This window comes from Plutella xylostella, chromosome 7 (genome assembly GCF_932276165.1).
Source record: "Plutella xylostella chromosome 7, ilPluXylo3.1, whole genome shotgun sequence".
NCBI classification, from domain to species: domain Eukaryota; kingdom Metazoa; phylum Arthropoda; class Insecta; order Lepidoptera; family Plutellidae; genus Plutella; species Plutella xylostella.
Window position 1 is genome coordinate 264,625 of NC_063987.1, and position 25,021 is coordinate 289,645.

The 25,021-nt window shown below is 38.6% G+C and overlaps 1 protein-coding gene across 1 annotated transcript in view; it reads right to left on the reverse strand.

Annotated features, from left to right (window-relative positions):
* LOC105391458 (transketolase) overlaps positions 1–13,099 on the reverse strand; it is a 17,052-nt gene extending 3,953 nt beyond the window's left edge. Inside the window, exons 1-12 of the mRNA XM_048621992.1 lie at positions 12,902–13,099; positions 10,809–10,926; positions 10,128–10,345; positions 9,345–9,495; positions 8,452–8,547; positions 7,838–7,969; positions 6,907–7,094; positions 6,096–6,167; positions 5,053–5,176; positions 4,165–4,313; positions 3,635–3,752; positions 2,947–3,058 (exon numbers count right to left, since the gene is read on the reverse strand). Of these exons, the coding sequence (XP_048477949.1) occupies positions 2,947–3,058; positions 3,635–3,752; positions 4,165–4,313; positions 5,053–5,176; positions 6,096–6,167; positions 6,907–7,094; positions 7,838–7,969; positions 8,452–8,547; positions 9,345–9,495; positions 10,128–10,345; positions 10,809–10,926; positions 12,902–12,999 (1,576 nt within the window). The 5' untranslated portion in view covers positions 13,000–13,099. The remainder of the gene's footprint in view (positions 1–2,946; positions 3,059–3,634; positions 3,753–4,164; positions 4,314–5,052; positions 5,177–6,095; positions 6,168–6,906; positions 7,095–7,837; positions 7,970–8,451; positions 8,548–9,344; positions 9,496–10,127; positions 10,346–10,808; positions 10,927–12,901) is intronic.
* Between the last annotated feature and the right edge of the window lie 11,922 nt (positions 13,100–25,021).

Sequence of the window (25,021 nt, forward strand, 5' to 3'; positions counted from 1 at the left end):
ATGAGGTATTGTTAGAAGCGTATTGATGGCGCGATGGTTATAGGCTATGTGACGTTCCATTAAAATGAACATAGCGCCCTCTAGAGGACATAACGTGATGATCGAAAAAATAATAATTCAACTTTGCCGTGTAAGGTACCAAATGAAAGGGCTTGATTTTCACATTATAAAAATATGCATATTGAAGGTATTTAAATAACAACACCAAAATTATTGAAATAAAAAATGATCATGAACTACTGACGTAAAATTTCATAAAATAAAAACAACTAAAAAGTTACAAATAAAAAAATACAATTATAAACAAACGAAAAACCCGACTGTACGCTAAAAACATGAAAACAAGTCCCAATGTTAATGGAAAGTATCGCAGGCGGGGACCAACTTGACCGCCACTCAAGGCCGTTTTCTAAGTAACATTCAGCTAAATGGTGAACCCTCTGCTGGTCCCCGCCTACGATACTTTCCATTAACATTGGGACTTGTTTTCATATTTTTAGCGTGCAGTCGGGTTTTTTGTTTGTTTATAATTTGTTTAGTACTATATACCGCTTTTTCAATACCTGTAAGTACATTTTTTGGTAGCAGCATAATATTTTTACTTAATTTTAGGGTTTCGAACGTCAAAAGAAAAAAAGTAACCGTTATAGGATCTCTTTGTTGTCCGTCTGTCACCGCCCTTTTTCTCAGAAACGGGTAAAGATATCAAGCTGATATTTCGCATAGATGGGGAGTAACCAAAAAAAAAAAAAATGGTACTCCCTGTCCCACACAAGTAAATTGGGGCTTATACCTATTTATTTTTTCCAGTTATTTTGATGTGTATCCTTTTTTTTCTTTGATGTTTTGTATAAGTATGTGTTTGTTTTCTTTAAATCTGTATTTTTTTTGTTGTTGCTGTCTATGTGTCGAATAAATGTATCTTTATCTTCAAATCACGCCATCTATCGTTTGTTTTTTTTGTGGCTACTGTCTATAGAAGAAATTCCGTCATTGACAATTTTACGTTACGAATTTATTATTATTTATTTTATTTTTATTTTTACATTTTCGTGGAGAACCAACAGCATTTTGTTAATAAATAATTATTACTTATGAACACATAACAACTTGATGCCATTAACAGAATGAACTTAGTAAACCCAGTAAACCTAACACATCCAGAGGAAAAATAAAATCTCTTTCTCTCTCTCTGAAAAACATACTTAATAGCCCAAACTCGATGCTTTTAGCTATTAACATCTTTGAAATAAAATTGAGCCACCACCGTGTTACTGCCCTCATCAGATCCTCACGAGACCATACCTCAACCAGCACCAAGAGACTGTATTTTTGATCCCTAACCTAATGTTCGTGCGTATTGTCATCACTTAGATCCATTCGCTATATTCCTGCTCCTCATCAGACCTTTACGAGACTGTAATGTCACGAGAATATTGCACACTATCTAATTTAATTTAATGTATTGAATATACTGGAAGAATTATGCTTCCTCAATTTCAAATCAAATTATGTTGGTGTCATAAAAGTTGAAAAAGTGCAATGACAACCAATGTGCAGTGATTTTGTATCTGTACACGATAAGATCGCGAGCTGTCAGTGCTGCCTAAACCGACGTGACCCTTCTTTGGAGGCCAGCGGCCAACTGAGTCAAACGTCACTTGTGTTTATGATTTTATAACACAGAAAACCGCCATAGATATTTGTATGAAAATTTGAGGGAAAAAAATTGCTCAAGTTTGGGATTAATTTACACAAAATAAGTGTGTGTTTATTAAAAAACAAGGTATTTAGCGCCTAGTCCAAGCCTTTAACTTTATAATATGATAAAAATCATATGAAAATTCTTCATGATTACGACACAGTTGTTACAATACGGGAGTGTCATTTACTGGTTTTTCGTCATATTCTGAATTTAATTTACAGTTATCCATAAGCTTTTACTTAAATTCGAATGATTCAGCACCTAGCTAGACTCTTTGACTACCGGTGTGATTTTTTTCAAGGCTGTAGAGCATCATTTACTACATAATTCTATGACAATGCCAACCCTCGATTGCCTATTGCCGACCCTTAAGAAATGCAAAAACCTTTTCTGTCGATTGTACTTTGAGATGCGGAAAAAACACAAACAAAAATGAACCTTATCAAAATTATGAAATTCGGGGCGAATGTGACAGTTTTGTGGCGTGCTTTGGGTGAGGCCTATGGTCAGCAATGGACGTGCGTTGGCTGTTGATGATGATGATAACTAAATACTTAATTTACCAAAATACATTAAGTAGGTACCTACTCGTTCTATGATACAATATTGACTCGATGGTGCGAGGGCGGCAACCGCGCACATAAGCGAGCAAAGTATACTTACGCTAGTTAACTTGACACCTGAAAAATGGTCCTATCCCTTTCACTCCATTCTATTATCACGTGAGAGTGAAAGAGACGGGTATAGGTAGCGGGTCTCAAGTTGACTCTCGTAGGTACGAGCAAAATAAATATCTTCTTACAAAGTTGACAATAATATAGTACCTAAGTTGGTACAGCATTATTTTGTTTCCATAAGTTTATGAGTGCAATATTTACCAAACTGCATGCACGTTAGATGAAGAGAATAATATTAAATTCAAACATTTATATTTTATGCTTAAAATGCCATCTATTGACCGTTTCCAATATTACGACGACCATCGAATAGATAGATGTCATTGCATTCATCCATAGATAGTGGTGCCACCTAGAAACCGCTTAACGAAACGTATAGCGCCATCTGGAAACTGCTTAAATTTTCAAGCTTTTTTATGGCTACGATTCCGTACTATGACATTGTCATTCTGTAGTACTTAGTTATTCTATGGCATAATGGTCAATCTATATAATATTATAAATAGCACATCTCTGAAGTAAATCAATAAAAGTCAACAGCTAAGTAAGTATTACAATACTAACCGCTAGCCTTCAGCGTGTCAGCAGCCTGCAGCGCCGTGTGCAGAGTGATTCCAGCTCCGATCAGGAGGACCTGGTCCTTGGCCGACTGGCGGACCAGCTTGGCCTGGCCCACCTAGAATAATATGGAGAGTGGTGAGTTATGGGGGATAGACCAGCGTAGGTTGAGCTACAGAGGGAGGTATAAAGGGCTGTGAGTTGTGAGTAACCTTGTCTAATATGGTTAGTCAATAAACGTAACACTTGAAGAACGCTCGTTGATAGAGTTCTCACTAGTTGTGTCTCAACTCTGTTGCCTCTTTTTCAAATGAGCGTCGGCAAGTGGTTTACGGACGTTCCATTTTTCTTCTGCCGGGTTTTAAATCATGGCCAGTTTAGGTGGGTGGTTATCTGATCTTGTGAGGGTATCGAGTAATCAATACTACTAATATTATAAAGGTGAAAGTTTATGAGTATGTGTTTGTGTGTATGTTTGTTACCCCTTCACGTCAAAACGGCTGAACCGATGTTACCGAAATTTGGTATGGAGTTAGCTGACAACACATAGGCTAGCGCATAGGCTTTTTATCCTGGAAATCCCACGAGAACTCTTCAAGGCGAAGCGAAGCTCGCGGGAACAGCTAATAAATTAATAAAATAAACTGACCTTGAAGACCTCATCATTCGGGTATAAATAAACTGTTAAACTGACCTTGAAGACCTCATCGTTGGGGTACAAGATGGCGGTGTTGGGGCGCGACGTGCGGATGTAGCAGATGCCGCGCGTGTTGGCCGCCAGCTCCACTGCACGTTCGGTGGAGACTGCGTCGCTGTTGGGGGAGACATTTTATTGTTATAGAAGTGCATGAAGAAGAATTGGTGGTTAGTTCAAGAGAGAGTGAACAAAGGTGCCACAGCTGTATTTGGAGGTTTTGGAACCATCTATCGAATATTTCGTAATACGGTCACATTAAAATGATAGCAGAATCAATTATTAATGTACCGCTTTTATTTTTGAAAGGGCTACTGTCATGCGGATCTCTATAGGCAGTTACCTACATCCTGCTGTAACTGTAGTGTAACGCGTAACGAAAGAATTTCCATAATTTAAATGCTGCAGAGCAGGGTTCTTCGTCGCCCAATGGAAATTCTTTCATTGCGTGTTACGTTACAGCCACTTACAGCATACCCGCCTCTAAATAAAATAGAATAGATATTATAAATAGTGTAGAGTGTACTCACGAGGGGTAGAACACAGTAGCAGTGGGTATAGTCCTGAACAAGGCCAAGTCCTCGAGCCCCATCTGGGACGGTCCGTCCTCGCCGATGGACACGCCGCAGTGGGAGCCCACCAGGTTGATGTTGGACTGGGAGATGGCCGCCATGCGGATCTGAGGAAGAATAATTATTAATAGTAAAAATATTTTATTGCAGACAACAAAGTCCTATATCAAGATCAGTAGGTATTTGTTACATTAATAAAAATAGAAATGTTTTCATAATTTAAAAACGCCAAAGAAGATAAAAACAAGAGTCGCATATTTTTTGTTTCTAGCCTCCGACGGTAAAATATGAGTATTATTAATTTATCCTGTCTGTGTATCAGTGTTGCCACATGGCTGAACCGATTTTTGTTTGTTTTTTTTAGGGTTATGCTTAATTTTACGGGTTTTTAACGTTGATTATATTATTAGAATGGAGGCGGAAAGGTATGGATCGCATCCAGTAGCATGCATTCGGAGAGGCCTACATCCAGCTGTAGACTGCTATAGGCTGATGACGATCATGTTATTAAAATACTACCAATCACTTTCTCGACATCACCAAAGGTTAACTGGTAGAGAATGCTACTAGCATTAAGTTCGCCTTAGTACTATGTTTTTATGTGTAATAAAGAATCCTAACTATAATAATATTATAAATGCGAAAGTAACTGTGTCTGTCAGTCTGTCTGTCTGTTACTCTTTCACGCCAAAACTACTGAACGGATTTGAATGAAACTTGGTATACATATGGTCTAGACCCTGAGAAAGAACATAGGCAACTTTTTATCCCAGAATTCCCACGGGAAAAGTTTTTAAGGCGAAGCGAATCGCGCGGGAACAGCTATTTGTAATAATAATTTGGTACCTGGTCGAAGGTCCTAGTGAAGAAGGCTGCGAAGGTGCTAACGAAGGCGACGGTGCGGTCCCGGCACGCCGCGCCCACCGCCACGCCCACCAGGTTCTGCTCCGCGATGAAGCACTCCACGTATCTGTGCGCAGGGGAGATTAGTGGAGATTAGTGGAGGTTAAAGTGTGTGTAGGACAGTTACTGTAGTACAAGTCATTAAATAAGTTAGTGTAATCGCAGTGAGATTTCCTTCACTCCACGTATCTGCACGCAGGGGAGGAGGTTAGTGGAGGTTGTGGAGGTGGCAGAGGTTATAGTGTGTGTAGGACAGATACTGTAGTCTAAGAAATTAAATAAGTTAAAGTAATCGCAGCGGAATTTCCTCCACTCCACGTATTTACAAGCAGAGGAGGTGGGAGGTTAGTGGAGATTGTGGAGGTGGCATGGGGTGAAGGTCTGTGTACGACAGTTACTGTAGTCCAAGTCATTAAATAAGTTAGAGTGATGATGATGATGAAATCCTGTTATCCCTCATCAGGGAAATAGGGCTCGAAGAAAGGAGAATTAATAGTAATCGCAGCGAAATTTTTTACACTCCACACATTTGCAAGGTGGGGTGAGGTTAGAGGAGGTCGCCGATTCAACAAATAGGGCGAATTATGTGCTAATACATGCCACCGGAGGAGATTAAATTCGTGGGAATATCTAGAATAAATAATATGTAATAAAAAGTAATTAATGTTTGACTGGAAGTCAAATACGAGAATATCTGGGTGTCTGGGTGGTTGGTGTTTGACTCTAAGTTAAAAATGCTCTTATCATTGAATCCTGCTATCAAAATTTATAAAATAAACTAAAGTTAAACTTATTTTATCACTCTTTGGTGTTCCACAAGCATTGTAGGTATGTAGGTATATTATTAATAAGTTTTTTTTAATGCAGCCTGTGTAGTGTACCACTGCTGGCCACCGATCCCGATCATATTATTCGATTCTATCGATTAATATTATTATGTTTTCTTTATTAAAGACCAAATAGGGGAAATTATTAAAATTGGTTACCTGTCGGGGTAGGCGTTGCGCAGCTTGTCACTGAATGTGGAGTTCTTGGTGTCTCCGTCTAACGCGATCACACTGAATAAAAAAAACATACAAATTAATATCAAAATTTAATTTATACAGAGTGTTGCACATGACCAATTTAATTTATACTAAGAACAAAAGTCTGTCTTTAACATAGTTCTAAGTAATAAAATTAAGAAAACAAATATCGCAAAACAGTATTTTTTGTCTGAATGCTACTGCCCACATCAGCCAACGGTGGCTGCGTGAGTACGACACACAGTACGTTACTATAGCACACGAGCAATGGACAACACGCAATGTATTGCGCGCCATACTAGAGTAGACTTGTGCAGAATTCATAAAAACCACAAACAAATTGTTGTAGGCGGCGGGATTCGAACCCGCGACCCATCGGACCGAAGTCAAGCTGGAACAGAATCGACCAGAGTGATCAAGAGTACTGAAGCGAAATCTGTTACCGTATTCAAAGGCTCCATAACCAGTTATGTTCAAGACGTTCGAAGGTTACACACTAGATGGCGTAGATATTTATTTTGAAAAATAATAATCTTGTTTCAGATGTGTTTACTAAACAAAATGTTGATCACACTAATTTAAGAAAATCTAATCTATGCTTCGAATTCAAACTTTAGATTCTAGATACTCGGTGCTAAAAGTTGGCATATAGATCCATTTGTAAATCGCACTTTGACAGTAAGTTATTGATAATTAATTACTGGCGTTAGTTAGCACATCTAACAGCAAAAAAAAACTATTCTCTTCTATAACAAATCTTTCCCCAACTCACCGCATGTTGGTGTCAGCGATCTTCTTCAGTGCAGTTCCGTAGGCGAGCCTGGTGGCGACCGTCTCGCCCGGCTTGTAGGCGGGCGGCGCGGACAGAGTTATGTCGCTGATGTGCACCTTGGGCGCTTGTACTGTGGGCGGCTGCGGCTTGATGGCGATGGAGGGGTTGGCCAACTGGCTTTGGAGGTGCTGAGGAGGTTACAATACAATATGATTATTGAAAAATACACACGATCAATGATTTCAAAACTGACCCGCGCGCTGGTCTTAATACAAACGAACTTTCTTTCTTTAAATAATAAATACGTGGTTGTTAGTTTTGGAATCATTTGAATGTTACAATACATTACAATTTGATAAATATAATGTAGACATCGCGTCGGTTAAATTATATTCTAATATAAAAAAGGGAATATAAAAGCTGTGTTCAGTAGAATTTAGGTAAAATTCATAATGTTGTTGTTTTTAGACCACTGCATTTTTTCACATCAGAATATTGCGTTCTAATTTTGTATGGGCAGATCACTCATAAATTCCACTCTGTATAATGTGGGAGTAATTAATTAAAGTATAGCATATAAGCAAAATGCAATGATATAGGTATAAGGTTATCACAATGCTCGTTAGGTAGTGTCAGGTTATCATGAAGAGATTTACGTAACGCGTTTTGCTACGTTTGATCGTAAATAAACATAGGTAGAAAGATATTGATAATTTTTTACATGTATTCTGTATAATTATAAGAAATATCAAACCTTAGATTAAAACCAATCCAGCGTCGATTTTATTATCTTGTAAATGTTTTTTGAATTAAGTATGTAAGTAGGCATATCAAAATTATTGTATCAAATCTCAAAATGAAAACATTAACTTCTCAATACCAACTACCTTTTTAATATAAATGTGTTTTTTTTAATTGCCATCCCCCTTACCTTGACGATCTTGTCTCCCTCAGCCCCGAGCGCCTTGCCGTGCCAGTTGTCCTTGTCTTCGATGCCGGGGAAGCCCCTGCCCTTGTAGGTCTTGGCCACGATGGCCGTGGGCTTGCCGGAGGTGGCTGCCGCCTGGAGGGAAAATCAATGTTTTTAGCAGACGGAAAACATATAAATATGGATTGATACTTCATATTGTATGTAATTAGTGTTTGGTGTGGGCTTTTACACCTGAAATAAAGATGTTTTATTATTAGGGCCTGTTGCACAATGTCTGGAGAATGGCTGCCTGTGGGATAAAAGTACAAACTGGAACTTTCTGTAATTATGTTTTAGACAGTGACAGCGTCTTTTATCCTACAGTTAGCCATTATCCAGACATTGTGAAACTTACGGCCCTTATAATATTAGTCTATCACCATTTCACAACGACTCTTTCACAAAGAAGAATGGCAAGAAATGGCGATATCATGATCTCTTCTGCGCCCGTGCAGGCTTCTGGCCTATGAGGTTGCCTTCGGGCTTCTGCTCCAGGGCCATCTAACTCCTGGGCTTGTGGCATCAGGTTTACTGTGTAAGAAATGGCGAAAGAATCGTTTGAAATGTCAGCTCACCTGGTCGAAGGCTTTAGCCAGCTCGGCCACGTCGTGCCCGTCCACCACCAGCGAGTGCAGACCGAACGCCTTCAGACGAGCGTCGTACACGTCCAGCTGTGGGGGAGAGGGTTTGTTAGTCATGTGAGTGAGAGGTGTTTGGAGGGGTCGCGAAGTTATGTTTTCAACAGTAAATTGGACCAGGAAAAGAAGCCAAAAATATAAGCTTTTAGCTTAAATAAATACAAAATTTGGGTTCAGTAAGCTCAGTTTTAGATAACTAATGCATTATAGGGAGACTATTGAGAATTGAGATCTCAGTTAGCCTGACAAAATGGGCAACCGTGTTTTCTGTATCTAATACCTTGATCTCTAACAATAAGCTACTCTATATGATGAATATGATGATGCACAGTGGTCGCCAATTACATTTCTTCTGCATTGCACTACGGTTAACTCTGACTGTCTCTGACTGGCTCTAATCTACTTAACCAATACTGCACCAAGCTTCACTCCGATTGGCTGTAGTTACCTGGTGCTGCAGGCTAGTCGGCTCTGATTGGCCGAGGAGGTTGACGTCGAAGATGACGACGAGGTTGTCTAGCTTGTAGTGCGACGCGAAGTGGAGGGACTCCCACACGGAGCCCTCCGCCGCCTCGCTTCACTCTGATTGGCTCTAGTTACCCAATGCTGCACGAAGCTTCACTCTGATTGGCTGTAGTTACCCAATGCTGCACCTAACTTCACTCTGATTGGCTGTAGTTACCTAATGCTGCAACTAGCTTCACTCTCCAATGCTGCACCTAACTTCACTCTGATTGGCTGTAGTTACCTAATGCTGCAACTAGCTTCACTCTGATTGGCTGCAGTTACCCGGTGCTGCACCTAGCTTCACTCTGATGGGCTGTAGTTACCTGGTGCTGCAGGCTGGTCGGCTCTGATTGGCCGAGGCGGTTGACGTCGAAGATGACGACGAGGTTGTCTAGCTTGTAGTGCGACGCGAAGTGAAGGGACTCCCACACGGAGCCTTCGGCCGCCTCGCCGTCGCCGATTAGGCAGTACACCCTGGAATATGGACAACATGAACCCACTTATTACGGGAAAAATAAAAAATCCGAAAAATGCCAATGAAATATAAATTTTAACTACTTGTCAGTAAAACCTATATTTATGTAACTTTATTTGAAATGTGTATGTTTTTAGGAACAGAGTCATAAGTGGGTTTGTAGATGGATCTTCATATCGTAATAGTCTAGCTATAGTATTTGTAAATGTGGTGATAGGATTGACTAAGATTGGGGGCAGTGGCTGACTGACCAAGGTGTGCCAGAGGTATATAAGATCACTACGAGGCTAATTTTGTGCAGGCAAATTTTAGTTATTGTTTGTAAATATTGACATTCAATATCTCGTAATCTATGCATTTAGCAGAAAATGTTTCTTGGGAAAAGTTTATTAAAATCATCGGGGGCGTCCTTTAATTTCTCATGAATACCTTATTAAAATATTTAGAATGAAAATAGTCTAAACCTTATAGTGACTGTATAAGTGTTAAACAAATTAGTAAAAAGTGAAAAAAGTTACATGGTAAATAAATAAAATTACGTAACTGTGCGGAGCTGGGGAGACCTTTGCCCAGCAGTGGGACACTGAAATGGCATGACATTATTTTTTTAAATAAACAGTATTTAACCCACCTGTAAGGCACCTGATCGAAGTACTTCCCCACGTAGGCCATGCCGGCAGCGACGGCGAGCCCCTGCCCCAGCGAGCCCGTGCCCACGTCCACGAAGCTGAGCCGCGGCGTGGGGTGCCCCTCCAGGTCCGAGTCCACACGCCGGAGATGGGTTAGTTCCTCTACGGGGAACAGGCCGGCTTCCGCCCAGGCCGCGTAGAGGATGGGGGCCGCGTGGCCCTGCAAGTGAGGATATTATGTTAGATAAACAAACAATAGGCCATGTTATGTTCATGGCTTGTCATAATATCCATTGCAGGGTACCTGTGTACATAAGTATATGACTACCTGAGGTTATAAAAGTTGAAGATGAAACATAATTACTCATACATAACTCCTTCAATTATCTGAACTTAGATACCTATGGTATTTGGACTCTATGGATGTGAGTTAGTGGTTAAGAGGAAGAGGATCCGAACTATAAGTCAAATGGTTTGCTAAGCCTTTAGTGAGCTTGTTTTAATGGTGGCTAATCCTTTCTTCGTATTATTTTGTGTTGCATTGTATACCTATATGTATATCTAGACACCATGAAACATGAATCTTCAGGTGGTGGTAATATCAAACACAGTTTATTTTGAATTGGTGGCAGGCACTATTTGCTTTTGCAACATCCGTAAGTATTTTTGTTAGAGGTTCTCACCTTAGACAGTATGAATCTGTCAGACGAAGGGTCCCGGGGGGCGGACACCTTGTAGCGCATGGTGTGGAAGAACAGCACCGACATCACCTCCGCCATCGATGCGCAGGATGTGGGGTGTCTGTGGGGGAGGGGGGACGTTATTGTGTGCGGGCATAGAATAATAACTAGTACCTGTGCGGGGTAAAGTTGAAGTGCAGATATATGTGGGTGGGTGATGGAAGATGCCTTTATGTAGAAGGGTCAGGAGCATTTACAAGGTCATAATTTTTGCTCACAGAAAGAGAAAGTGTGACATAAAATTGTATAAGATAAGATTATTTGTTTATTTATAAAGCCTAACTAGTATAATGTAGTACAATGTAGAGTTCGGAGTTGGGGCTGACTGTAGGTGATAATATAGCCTTTGTTGTTTGTAGCAGGTCTAATTTGCAGTGTTCATAGTACTTTAAACAAGGATTATAGCTACATTTGAATTAAATAACTACAGTCCTTCACATAATACAAAGTAAGTAGGTACACTCAGTAACTGTATCTACACGCCTCAGCAGGACAGTCAGCATTACTGAACACTACATTATCTTGTTGTTATGATTAATAGTTATTTATAACTAGGAGTAAATAGACAAACAGCACTACTACATAGGTATCTGAATTATATCTGATAACACTTTATTAGCTGATAGCATGCACTTTATCACAGGTTCAGTCATAACTTATCTTATTACATATTATTGTTATCAATCTTTATGTGATGTGTATCTATCCAAACTGATTTATTGGAAATCATTCATCATTATCCAAATAATGTAAAATGTAACATGATGCAATTATGTATGAAGAATCAGAATTCAAGCACAAATGAAATTAAAAGAAACATGTCCTCCTATTTAGATGAAGTCAATTTGCAAAGCACCTAAAATTGGTAAGTTATGTTCAGAACTATTATTTAACTTTTGGCTGTAGATTATGAATTAACTTCAAAGATTCAAGTTAAAAGTAGAAACCGCAAGGATCCTGGAATTAACCAGATAGTTTTGGTAAGAACTTTGTTGGTAAAAGAAGCTCATAAAATATAAAGTAATTAAATCTTATTATTCTGATTTCTTAACCCAAAATGCTTTATTGCATTTAAAAAGTATACAAAATAATCTTTAATATGAATGTGAACTTGACTCCTTCAGTAGCTACCTAGCTGATAACAACAGTGTATGTGTAGGAGTCAAATTATGTAAGATCATGTTTCCTTGGGTCAAGGACAAATGGTTATTTAGTTTCACTGCATGCACATACAGCATGACTTTTGAGGTGCCTAATTTTGTAGTTTATCAGGGTTAAATAAATCAATCATGAAGCAGAGGGTGGGTGTATTGAAAGTAGTAGTTGTAATTGTTAAAAATATTCTAAAATATATCAAAATTGGGTCTAACAAGTTATAATAAAATGTACAGTCGAACCTCTGTAATCTTTTTCTATTGTAAATACAAATAATTTGGACACAACTTATGCTGTGAATCTAAAACCATATATTAGCCTAAACTTTTAACTGTGTGTTTGTAATATTACACTTAAATGCATTGCTTAAAAATGGTGCATGTCTTCTGTATGTTGCCTACTATTGATAGACATAAATCACATTGAAAATGTGTGTTTAATAAAATTATCATGGAAAAATTTGTAGGTAGATGAATATTTGTAAGTGTAATTAGCAAATTGTGTTCGGCGCCAGCGCATCGCGTCACGGTGCCGGTGACTCCATGTTTGTCACACGCACTAAACAAAATACACTCCAAAGGTCTAATAGGATTCTAATATATGCATGGAAGGATTCCTACTCAGACCCCTGACGGCGGGAAGTGACCTTTACACTTCGTACGATGTGGTGGTAGAAATGCCGCATTTACTCAACTAAAATATTAATCATGTTTTCTTGTCGGCAAGGTGATAACTAACGAAGTACTACTTCAAATGTTGTTGGATCGATCGTGATTAAAGTCTATTAGGTCTAGTACTAGCTGAACAATCTCTAACCTTCATAGGACCTTAGCAAGTACATGGTTGCAGCAAAAAACATGGAAATGAGGTTAGGCACTTACCCCGACTTGGAAGCATTAGTGGCGACGATACTGTCGATCCTGAGCTTGTTGGCGATGTCCTTCAGGGCCTGCACGTCTACGTTCTTGTCGCCTTTCATTTTGATAATGTTTTTACACTATTTTTGTAATAAAAAGCAAGAAAGCACGTTGCCTACGACCGGCTGATCACCCGCCGCGATTTTCAATGACAGTTCAATGACATTTCACAAGTTTTTATGAAGACCGGTTTCAATATTTTTGTATCTGGCAATCATTTAATTTTTTTTGCTTAGTGACACTACTGCCCTCTGGCGGATAGATTTGGGTATAACAACTTTCCCATTATGACTAGAAGTTTTAATAATTATGGAAAGCCGAGAGATGGAGCTAGCAGTCAGAAGACTGGAGATAAAGCAAACGATAGCGCTGACACAGTGTGGAAAAATAAGTCGGGCAACGGAGGGAAACTACCTTTAATTTTCAAGTTATGTCATTTTAGTTAAAGGAGATAATAATTTATTTAAAGTAAGAAACCTGCATTTTAAAATTGATGTATTTTTGCTATAGCAAACCTAATAGGTACCAGACAATAGTTGTTGTGGTGGTGTGACAACTTTAGGTAGGTACCTAGTAGGGAGGGCGTAGTATCAAAGAGAAAGCAGAGCTGGTTAGCTTTTTCTATGGATTATTTTCCCGCGCTCATCAGCGCTGGTTCATCTAATGTATGAAACTTACATCGGGATTCGGGACTGGTAAAAAGGGTTTATTTCTACGTCCTAAGGGTAGATTAGAGCCGATACGATGACAACGTTCATCTGCCACCACATCAGACGGTTCGTCCGAAGTCATTAGCTATTTCTGGGGGTAGTTTAACATAACCACTGATTGATGAGGCCCGCCGCTGGCCGCGTGACGCCATGAGACACTAAAAACAATATGAGACAAGTTGCAGCGACAAAAACCGGCAGCCATCTTCGGACATCGCCCGCGCCAATATGCTATTAGTTTAGAGCAGCTACCATAGCTTTATTACTTAATAAGTGGGTATCTATTCACAGATGGTATGTAGAGTTACTTAGGAAATTATAGGAAAGTACCTACTTAAGTAAGTACCTTTACTTTATTTGGGAAAAATATATATAATAACTACTTGTGGTACCTAACACCTACCCTACACAGGTGAACCTAAAGAGTTTAGGTATGTATGTATGAATGAATACAATGTCCTGAAATTTCTATCTTACCTTACTTGGCTCTAATAAAGCCTCCTAGCCCTACCTAGCCCCTCCGCTAATGAAGGCTGGTAATGAGCTCCACCGAGGGACTCCATCAGTCAGTGTCGTGTCGGAGGCAGACGCCGATACTAATTAATGTCGCGACATCTTTGCTGCCAACATTACACCCTCATTAATTAATTATGTACTTACTTAGATACTAGCTTTTCCCGTGAGCGTCACTTCGCCATTATTGGTTTTCCCGTGGGGATTCCAGAATAAGAAGTAGCTATAATTCGACAGTAGATTCAAAACCAGTCGCATTCCAATAGGAAGGAACTTTAGATAAAATCCTTCTCTTACAAATCTGTATAGTTCCTTCTACCTCCACTCAGTATTACCTGTTATCTAATCTAATGCGCCATCTTTTCCCCAGAATAATGATAGGCAGCGATCGCTTGACAAGATGAGCCCCAATTTTAAATTGTTGATTAGTCCCCCCCCTCGCCCCGCCAGGCGGACGAATCTCGCTCAAATGACAGCCTGTTAACTTTTTAAAAATTGTTTGGCCTCCCGGTATGTCGGTGAGTATGGTTGGCAGAATATTTTAGTTAGATACAGATAAAATATTTATTTAGTTAGCTGAGTGATGAAAGTGGATTTCTTCACCAGGGCCATTTGACAGGGTCTTTATTGATGATGATTAGTCTTTATTAGTGGTAGGCAAATTTTACTTTGACAAGATGTCAGTCGTTGACAGTCTTTAGCGGTTGATCTGCGATTGTTCATAATATCATCGGATTAATAGTGAATTTGGGAAATATCAGTTAAATATTACCAGCTGCCATTAGGCATTATATTTGTGTAAGTACCATATTATAAACAGACAAAGTGAATTTTGTGAGTGAACATCAAGATTCCTTCGGATTTCATCTTCGATGGCGCCCCACGCCGAGATCTCGACTGGCCTAGGTACCTACGTGAGCAAAACATATTTTTCTCTATTCCTATCTAACAATAATCTTAGGGTAGGATACTTTAGTACAAGTTACTACCTAGGTAGGCCCGGTAGGCCTTCAGTATTATTATGTTCTTAAAATGTAATTTATATTTTGTGAGTGACAATAATTATAGGATAGGTTATAAATATGTTTCCCGCTGTCTGTACTGGAGGTAATTCATCCAGTTTATGCGATAATCCCGCCATTTCTTCAGCCTGCAGGGTGTGGGAGGGGGCTATGAATATTATTCAGTATTATTTCATACCTCCGTAGGCTTCAACTTAAATTGCCGCGATTTGTTTTGACGATTTCATGCAATGAAACTGTCAGGCGCGAATAAATACAAGATTATCGTCGGCCATTTGTAGTTTATTTGCAGACAATTTGTCGACGCCATTGAAGTTATCTGTTCCTAAATGTTGTGTAGGTAATAATATAATATAATAAATTTATTTATTCGAAGTAAGGTGATTACAGTAAAGTTCTTATGGCTAGGATTTGGATGAAAATACATAATTGGTAGACTGTTGCCGTAGCGTCTGCTCTCATAGCTAGCCTGTATTAATGAGAAGCAGGCCCCTGACATAAATAGTTTTGGTACAGTGTTGAAAAAAAAAAATTGATTACTTTAAGTACAGTTATTGTAAATACATAACCTAGTAAAATGTAGTGACAAATAATACAAGGTTATATACGGGTACTATTACAATTCGCGTGCAATTAACAGGTTTAGACATTAAAAGTAATTGTATCGGTAAAGGTGCACACCATAACTCACTACCTACCTACAACCGACCATACACATGCCAAATTGATAACATCCCTGTTTTTCTAGTGATTAAAAGTCGAGGATTTGATTAGGTAAGAAAATCAATTTTGTAAGTACACGCCTAAAGTACATAGTGATAGAGTACTTACATACATAATACAGTAAAATTATAACGGATATTATACCTAAAGACATAGGCTTGCTCTATGTTTGTGTCCACGACATGTCATTAATCCAAAGGCCAAACTCCATTGTCTGGGGCTGCGGTGGTCCATTTGCGAAAGAGGTTGAATTAGCAGTTAACGCCGTATTGAGTGGCTCTTAGCGGCGTGGTCTAAATCTTGTGACCCGGTCAGCGTAGGGTGACCAGGACTCCCGGACTTATTGGAAGAGAGATATTTAGACTTACAATCGAGGAGGCTAAGGACACAGGTAGCGCTCATTAACTTAGATTTGTTTTAAGTTTCGATTATATAGAGTCGTCACGTTTACTTAAGTAACATTTATCTATGCTAAGTACCTATTAGAGTTTCATCATGTGTCGAATCATACCTCCGGCGGCGGCGCACCCTGCACAGCTACTGACCACCTACTGGCTGATCCTGTTACCACCCTAGGTGGCAAACCCTAGTCCAGCTCTATAGTGATTCTTCTTCTTCTTCATTCCCGCTACTCCTCCGAGGAGTCTGGGGCTGACAGCAGGCGCCATCCTTCTATGTCGGTGGCCAGCAACTTGAGCTCTGGCTACGACATCCCTTTCTCTTGGGCCTCGCTGGTTATGGTGTTGTCACTGACTAACTCGTCCGCGGAACTCCGCCCTGATGGCCCCCCTACAGTCCGCAGTCCGCAGTGATTTACACCAGGCTCGCTACATAACAATGTATCTCCATGTTGTTTTACTCACGTTCTCGCTGTAACTGTGTAGTTTTAGGGATAGATTGTGTTATTTACTTTGCTCAATTTATTGGAGATAAAAGATAAAAAATAGTTATAATTGTCGCCTATTGAGTAAGGATGGAAGACTCGTGGATTCCGCGATGTTCTGTGGTGTAACCTGAGGCCGGACGGTCGGATAGTGTTACAGACGCTATAAGTTTTGCTAAACGTGGTCTTACTCAAGAAGTACATAGATAACTAGGTAGGTAATTATGATCATGATATTTTGTAGTGACCATTGCATAAGAACAATAACCCACAACGTTGGTGCAATAAGCGATTGCATGATTATTCGAATGACTAAGATTATTCATACTATCGGTATCACCTCATAAATAAGGCGTTTATTACACTTAACAAAAAGTTGCAAAAACTAACCGTTCCGAGCCGTATGCTAGACTTTAAGAATGGGCGCAATAGTGCATTTTATTGCTATAATTTGGTCTCAATAAACAAATTAGCGAACTGGCAGCTGCGCCGTTCACGCGCCATTACTGTATTTACTCTACATAGCACAATGCGAGACTGTGAGCCAAGGTCACTCTAGCTTAGGAAAATACAAGTTTCGGAGCGTAGCTCTTACTAGCCTAACGTAGACAACCACGACTCTACGGGCCTTACCACAAAAAATAGACAGTGTTTAACAGTTGTTTAGCGCTGTCAAACACCTACAAAATCTGTGAAATTTAGTTTTAAACACTTGTTAAACAAAGTTTAAAAAAAATTGTGGTAGCACAGTACATCGTTACATTAAATGTACCTATTGCATGACAGCTCTCGTTTATTCGTTTTTCGAAAGATAGAGTAACCCTCTTGCGCCTGCGCCGCTCGACAGATGTTTATAATACTAGCAATGTTGTACTACTACTCTACAGTCGGTGTCCTGCGTAGAAGAGTAACGAAAGTTCACACCTTAAGGTCATAAATGAAATCAATTTAAAGTACAAGATACAAGTTTCACAATTCTATCATCAATAATCCGTTGAAAATTCAAATACATACAAAATTCGATATGAAAAGGTAACACAATCATATTTTTATTTCCATTGTTTATTGGAAGACACTCATCTTAATTAACAAGCACAGGTAGACGGCTACTAATAAAATATGAAATTTATAATACAAGTACTTCAGTCGCAGTACGTTGCAGCTTCTACCCTGTACTTGATTGTGCTGTGCCTAAGCCATTACTGACAAATTGTATGTAAAAAAAGAAGAATAAGTGATATTGTTGACTCTCTGAATGTGTCCTGCCATAGACTAATATTAGTGTCCTGCTCAGTGGCGGGGAGGAGATGTTGGATCTCGGGAGAAGATTTATTAATTGCTTGTGGACTATGGACTGGGGTCGCTTAAAAAGATTCTTCATGCAGTCAATAAAATTTAAATACAGTGTCTGTAATCTGTATAGTAATTTGCAGTTATAAGAATCTATATTATAATTACACAACTATTACTACCTAACCATCCATGCCTAATCAATCCTATATGTGATAGTAATCTTTTGAGCTTTTTTATTACCATTTTGGACGGGTAAGTTGTAAATATGGAAATAAATTTATTTAATAGGTAAAGTCCGTTGTATATTCCGGTATTACATGATTAAATCTAAAATCCAATTGTAAGTAATCTTCGTATGAATCTAAAGCCAACCATTGTCAATCGCATCGCAACTAACTTTGCACGTAACACTGTGACTGAAGCACATTAGCGAGGCTGACAATACTATAAAGAGATCAAATTATCACACAAATTGGATTCCTCCATTCACACAACTACACAATCAGCTGTAAGCTGTTTGGGATCAGTTTTGACTCCAACTGCTTTTCAATACACACTTTTATTGGGATACATACATGCGACTATTGTTAGGTATAGGGGATGGGGATGGGGATCTGCTTAATGGTATAGGTTCTACTGACACAATATATTTAAATACAATGATTCGTATGAGACATCTTTCCTTTAGATATAATTAATAATATAAAATATCTATCCTCCTACCTACTCCAACATAACATCCACAAGCGTTAAGGGTTCACAGAGCATAAGCCAAAATTAACTAATGTAAGTAATTAATATAACACCGTGACCCAACTAACACCCGTGTCCAGAATGACCCAACTAGAAGTGCCAGCGGCCGCCACATGCCAGCCTTTTATACAGGGTGTGCGGTAATCTCGCAGTTTGCACTACTAATGCTAAGCCGATTAAACGATACCCATCGCCTCCACTCCACGCACCATTCATGATTATATCCTGTTCGAAACTAACTTACAATCTGCACATCTACTAGCTTATAAAGCCTCAGGCATAAGGTTCCTTTTTGAATACTGTAAAGGTAAACACACGATGGGGTATTAGTTACAATAGTTATTGACACAAATAATACGATTTCTGACAAATTCGGTGGAAAAGATTGACGTTTTGTGACAATTTTGGGATGGATTTCGCTGTTTGGTGTTAAAGTAAATAGATTGAATGTTTTGTTGTAATTGGATATTATTTGTTGTCCGACTGACGTATCCGATCTCGTCGGATTTTGTATAATGTCGACACAATCTGCCAACAAACGAACAGGCTGGCGGATTAGTCACAGCTATTTATAACCATTATTTATGCGAAATTAACATTCTTATCCTTTCAAATGACTTTATCTAATAGATATTTAAGATTTTATGGAGTCTCAATAAAATATGTTTATAAAGTTTCTCGCAATCCGACCGTCAACTTTAATGCCCGTTTCATAAAGTAAAGGAAAAATAAGACAAAACGCTAAAAGATGGAACTTAAGAGACCAGTTCTGAGCTCAGCGCCCAGAGCTGCTTATCAACGTAAATAATGATTATATCATTGTAATATAAATTATCATTAGGATTGGGTGTCAAATGTTATTAAAGGGTATATTTAGAGTTATTAAATAAATATATTTGTTTACCTCGGAGAGATAGAGTCGCTAACTGGGCTAGGGCGGGCTTACACAGTCAAATACAATATTGTGCGGTGTGCTTTGAACTAATCTCACTTTTTCATAACCAAATGTACAATTACATACCTAAGTATTTTAGGCGTAAGGAAAGTTTCATTCAAAATATTTATTGCATATGTCGCAGGCATCTGGTTTAATCTCCTGTTTGATTGAACCGTTAGCCCGTTCATTGGATGACGCTACTCAGTTGAATGACTGAAGAACAACTCGTCAAGTGGTTGACTGTAACGTCCAGCGTCTTGACTGAACGTTATTCAGCGAAGTCGTTAAATGGGATATAGTATAGCAACTTTGTAATGTCTGGTTAGGATGAACATGACCAGACAAGAGTCAACAAAAATACTATGTTACAAAGCTCTCATCTCACAAATTAACTAAACAATAACAATAAACGTACCTTGATATTGTTGTTCATAATTATCCAGTTTCAGCACATTTTTTTTTCTTTGAAGCTATCCGCCGGCGGTGTAATAATAGGTAAATCCATGTTGTCACACTATCCTAACTAATCCTAACTAATATTATAAATGCGAAAGTAACTGTGTCTGTCTGTCTGTCTGTCTGTCTGTCTGTCTGTTACTCTTTCACGCCAAAACTACTGAACGGATTTGAATGAAATTTGGTATACAGATAGTCTAGACCCTGAGAAAGAACATAGGCTACTTTTATCCCGGAATTCCCACGGGAAAACTTTTTAAGGCGAAGCGAAGCTCGCGGGAACAGCTAGTTTTAACATAAATAACGCACATTAAAGCTAATTTATTTGCAAAAAATAACAATACAAGTGCTTTTTGTGTCAGCTGTTCGCTGTTAGACGCCATATTTGTTTTATTCACCACCTGACTGATTTTAAGTCCGCTAACTAGTTGGACGTTTTGTGACGCTTGTACAATCAACGTTCGGCCTAGTCATACAACTGAATAGCGTCATCCAATGAACGGGCTAGCGGTTCAATCAAACAGGAGATTAAACCAGATGCCTGCGACACATACATTGCGTACAAATGTTGTTAAATAAATAGAAAGTGTTTTTGATTTAGTAACAAACCACTTTCAATATCACAGTTTCTTGGAACCTTGGATGATTTCTACGGTCAAATCATATCGATTACTAATTACCCACAGTAAAACAGTTTAATTCTGATAGGTGAAGTATACATAAACTGAAAATACCTACTAACAGATTCTATACTTGTTTTCTATCGTTTAAACATTTATCGATATACCTGAATAAACATAGTGTTTTATTATTTCTCGATGTGTTCTGTATGTAAGTCCTCCCTTCTGTAATCGGCTCTGCAACATTATTCAAGCCGCGGCTGATCACATCATACACACACACTTCATATCACATACACACACACACTTCATATCACACATACACACACACGCACACAGTGAGTACATAATGAGAGCCTCACTCGTGTGTTAACACTCTATTTATGAGGGAACAGGTTAACGGGGTCGATATCGTATGTTTCGCTTCTAATTCTGTGAAATGTCTTCAGTTCGGAAAGTAATATTAGTCGAATTAAGTATAATACTTAACAATGGATGGTTATGGTTCTCTGGAGGACAGAAGTATCCTGTCTAATAGTGGCTGCTCCATAGAAACAAGTTTTCCTAGAACAGTTCATGGGTAAGTATATATATTTAGCCTAACCTAGTATTAAGATTCATTGTTACTAACACTTACTATGGACTATGAGGTCTGAAAATAAATATATTTATTTATTATTTATTATATATACCTAAATTGTATATAACACCGAAAACTATTGTCAAAAAAGCTAAACCTATAAGTACCTATGTAAATTATTAGATTTACCAGGATTTATTAGATTTACCGCAAGCTTTGCTTCTTTGATTTAACTCTAGCTTCGATATCACATAAGACACACAGTGACCTCAAACTTCAAACACCCAGACTCTGCGGAGGGATCAAACCAACACAATAACATCATAAACGCTTCACCTGTCAGTCCTCACCTCTGTAATCCGGATATGGACCTAACTAGCACCAACCAGCCGTCATTAGGCCAGCGTACCCACCTACCTATACCTGGAGGCAGCGCGGCGGCGGCGGCGGTGGCGGCGGTGGTACATTAATGAGCACAGGTAGCGGGTTCGACCCCGGCTGAGTCTGATAAATGAGACGCTATTGTCGGCTACCGGTCTTGGCTGGCGTCAAGCGTGATTGTGTGGGTTGAGGAGAGGGTTCCGTTCAAATTTTATGTGGTGGAAGTCCTGTCTGACTCATACTATATCCATAATGCATATACTTATGGAGAAGTATGTTATATCTCCTTCTGTCCCTAGTAGTTCCTACATAGATACTTATATTAGAGGATTTAGGTTAAGTACCCATTAATTATGTACCTATTTAGATAGTTATAATTATAATCGAGTTACTTAGTTGTATCCCTCTCATTAATTGAGAATTGATAAAGTCGAGTCATAACAGCTAGCTGCTGCACTTTCGAAATGTTAATCTTGGTACAGATTACAGATGTTAAACTGACTGTCGAATACTTCAACACCTTAGACAAACCCTAGTCTATAGACTCTCTAGCATCAGCTTTAGTGTTTGTCACCGACCCGCTAAAGAACTATAAACAACTTGAATCTTCAGAAAATGTTCATTTCTGTTGTCCCTGCGGGTCCCTAATCCGCAGTGGAAAATAAAAGTGTAGTGCGGTGTGTAGCAGCGGGTATACCGCCACCGCACAATAAACTATCATAAATTAACACGCACCAAAGGGAAAGACTCATTAATTATTTTATTAGAAGGCAATATTTGGATATTGTCCGCGCCGGACATTCCACCGGCTGATTTGATGGTGAGAAATGAGTGTTCATAAAGTGTTCATACGTGTGAGCTGGGCCACGGACTGCTTCTAGTTTATTTTCCTAGTTGTGATATTCTGAACTCGTCAAAGATAAATATAATTTATAAATACTTAAAGCAAAGTATAGGGCTATATCTGATAGGCCGTTGTTAGGTTGAAATATTCATCAGCATAAGAATACACAAATCTCGCCCAACCATGCTGTCCTCGATGGTCATACAACTTTACCATCTAGGTTAGTTATGTCGATACTTACCTATAGTTTCTAAGTCTTGCTGATTTCTAGTCCTGGGTATACCAGTCAGTAGAGAAACCCTGAAAACTCCATTTCCGATCCCACTAACATCAGACTAAATCATGTTGAACCAACAACCACTCCCGACCCACAATGAGCCGATATTTTGTCAGTGTGTCCTCGTGTTTGTCCTCCACGTCCTCTTCCTGTCTCGTCATGCCTCGATGAGGCGCTAATTGCCGCTTGTTTGTACAAGTAATACAGTTTACGGGTCGTGAGCGATTGATGAGACTTCGGCTGCGGCGCTCGTTAGCGGGCTGAGGTCCGACTTGACAGATTTGTAGATGTTCAATGTTATTAGTTTCTTTGTTAGGAGCAATGATATTATGAAGAGGAAGATACGGCCCTACTGACATTTTTGTGTGTTACTGAGCTAGCGAGTCACCCTTCAGTTCACCATTTCAGTCAGTTAGAAAATTTTACTATGAGGTCATATTTTGTACTAATTTATTTATTTATTTATTTATTTAACTCTTTATTGTACAAATATTACAATAAAAGTACAAAGGGTGGACTTAACGCTAAAAGCATTTTCTGCCAGTCAACCCGCAGGAGGTACAGGAAAAATAGGTAATAAGGTGTACAAAAAAAAAGAATTAAAAAAAAGGAAAAGAATAGTAAACCTAAATCACTTAATATTATACCTAATTAACCTATATAAATATATATACAAATATACCGATACATACAATATACTTTATATAATATATATACATAAGTATATCTAATACATACATAATAATATATACCTATAAAATATACCTAAGCGGTTCAGGAGAAGCGGTCTATTAATATATAATTTAATATATAATTTGTGCATCTATGTACTACATAATTTAGAGCAATATGTACTAGTACGAACGATTTAAATCTTTAAATGATGGCGGCTGCCAATTCATTTTCCTTGGCATTGTTCAGCATCTAAAAGAAGCATGTCAAAATACCTGCAAGGTGTGCAGATTAGAGCGACGTGACTTTTAGCTGCTTTGAAACATTATAGATTTTGTTAAAAAGGTTGTGTATTGAGTGTATCGATAATCATTTATAAAAGAAACTATGTTCTTTTCGGTCCATACATATATTTTTTGCATTTTTCTTATACCTCTATTCTATTCTATTCTTCTTGTCTTATACTTAATAAGTTATATTTTATATCGGACTCAAATAATGCACCTTTTTCCCGTTTATATTATCACGCCAAATCAATGCAATGTAGTGTAGACAGAGTTCTATTTCATTTGCACCATTATAATTTTTATCACTAACCCAATAAATCCGATCCAATTTGACGCAAGCGAACGACCAAGGTGCGAACTGCCAACGGCGTTATTGTAGCATTCATAAAGCGATTTGCTATAACACGGCCTACATCCTTCACTATCGGCCCGGACAATGCCGCGTCGGACCGGAAACTGATGGCCCCGGACAATGATGGCCGGGATAATGCGACTGTTGCCGACACTCTATGAAATCAAAAAGTCAGCTTTCTGTAGTGCGGCGTAGAGTAGGCAGCGGCAGTGGGTGAATCAGGCCACTTTTATAATATAATATAGTTATTACTATGTATTAGTTTAGTTTTTCGTGTTAAAATTAAGTAACTATAGATACTTGATTTAAAGACGCTTGCATCTTTGGATGGTACTTAAATTATATATTTTTGGCAGTGATATATGTCTGTGTAAAGTGGGATATTCATATTATTATAACTCTTTGGATTAAGCAGCTTGGCAGGAAGCCTGGAAGAAAATAATAGCGATCAGCGTAGCAATAATAGGTCAGCCAATTGTATTATTATTTATATAAGTATTTCCTATTTGTGATTTATTGCACATAAATATTATTATTTAGTATTTTTCCATTCTCTATTATCAGGATGTCTATTTAGTGAGCACAAAATTCCCTACGTACACTTCGCTATTATGATCCCACTGCTTCGCAGACTACTCTGCCAGTCTATGAATGAACTGCCCTATTCAGGTTTAAGGGACTGGGGTAATGTCTGCGTAGTAATTGTTAGTTTTTGTTGTTATTCCAACTCTCCGGAGCGCATTGTACGTCGGAGCGCACGGAATGCAACCCACCATTATGA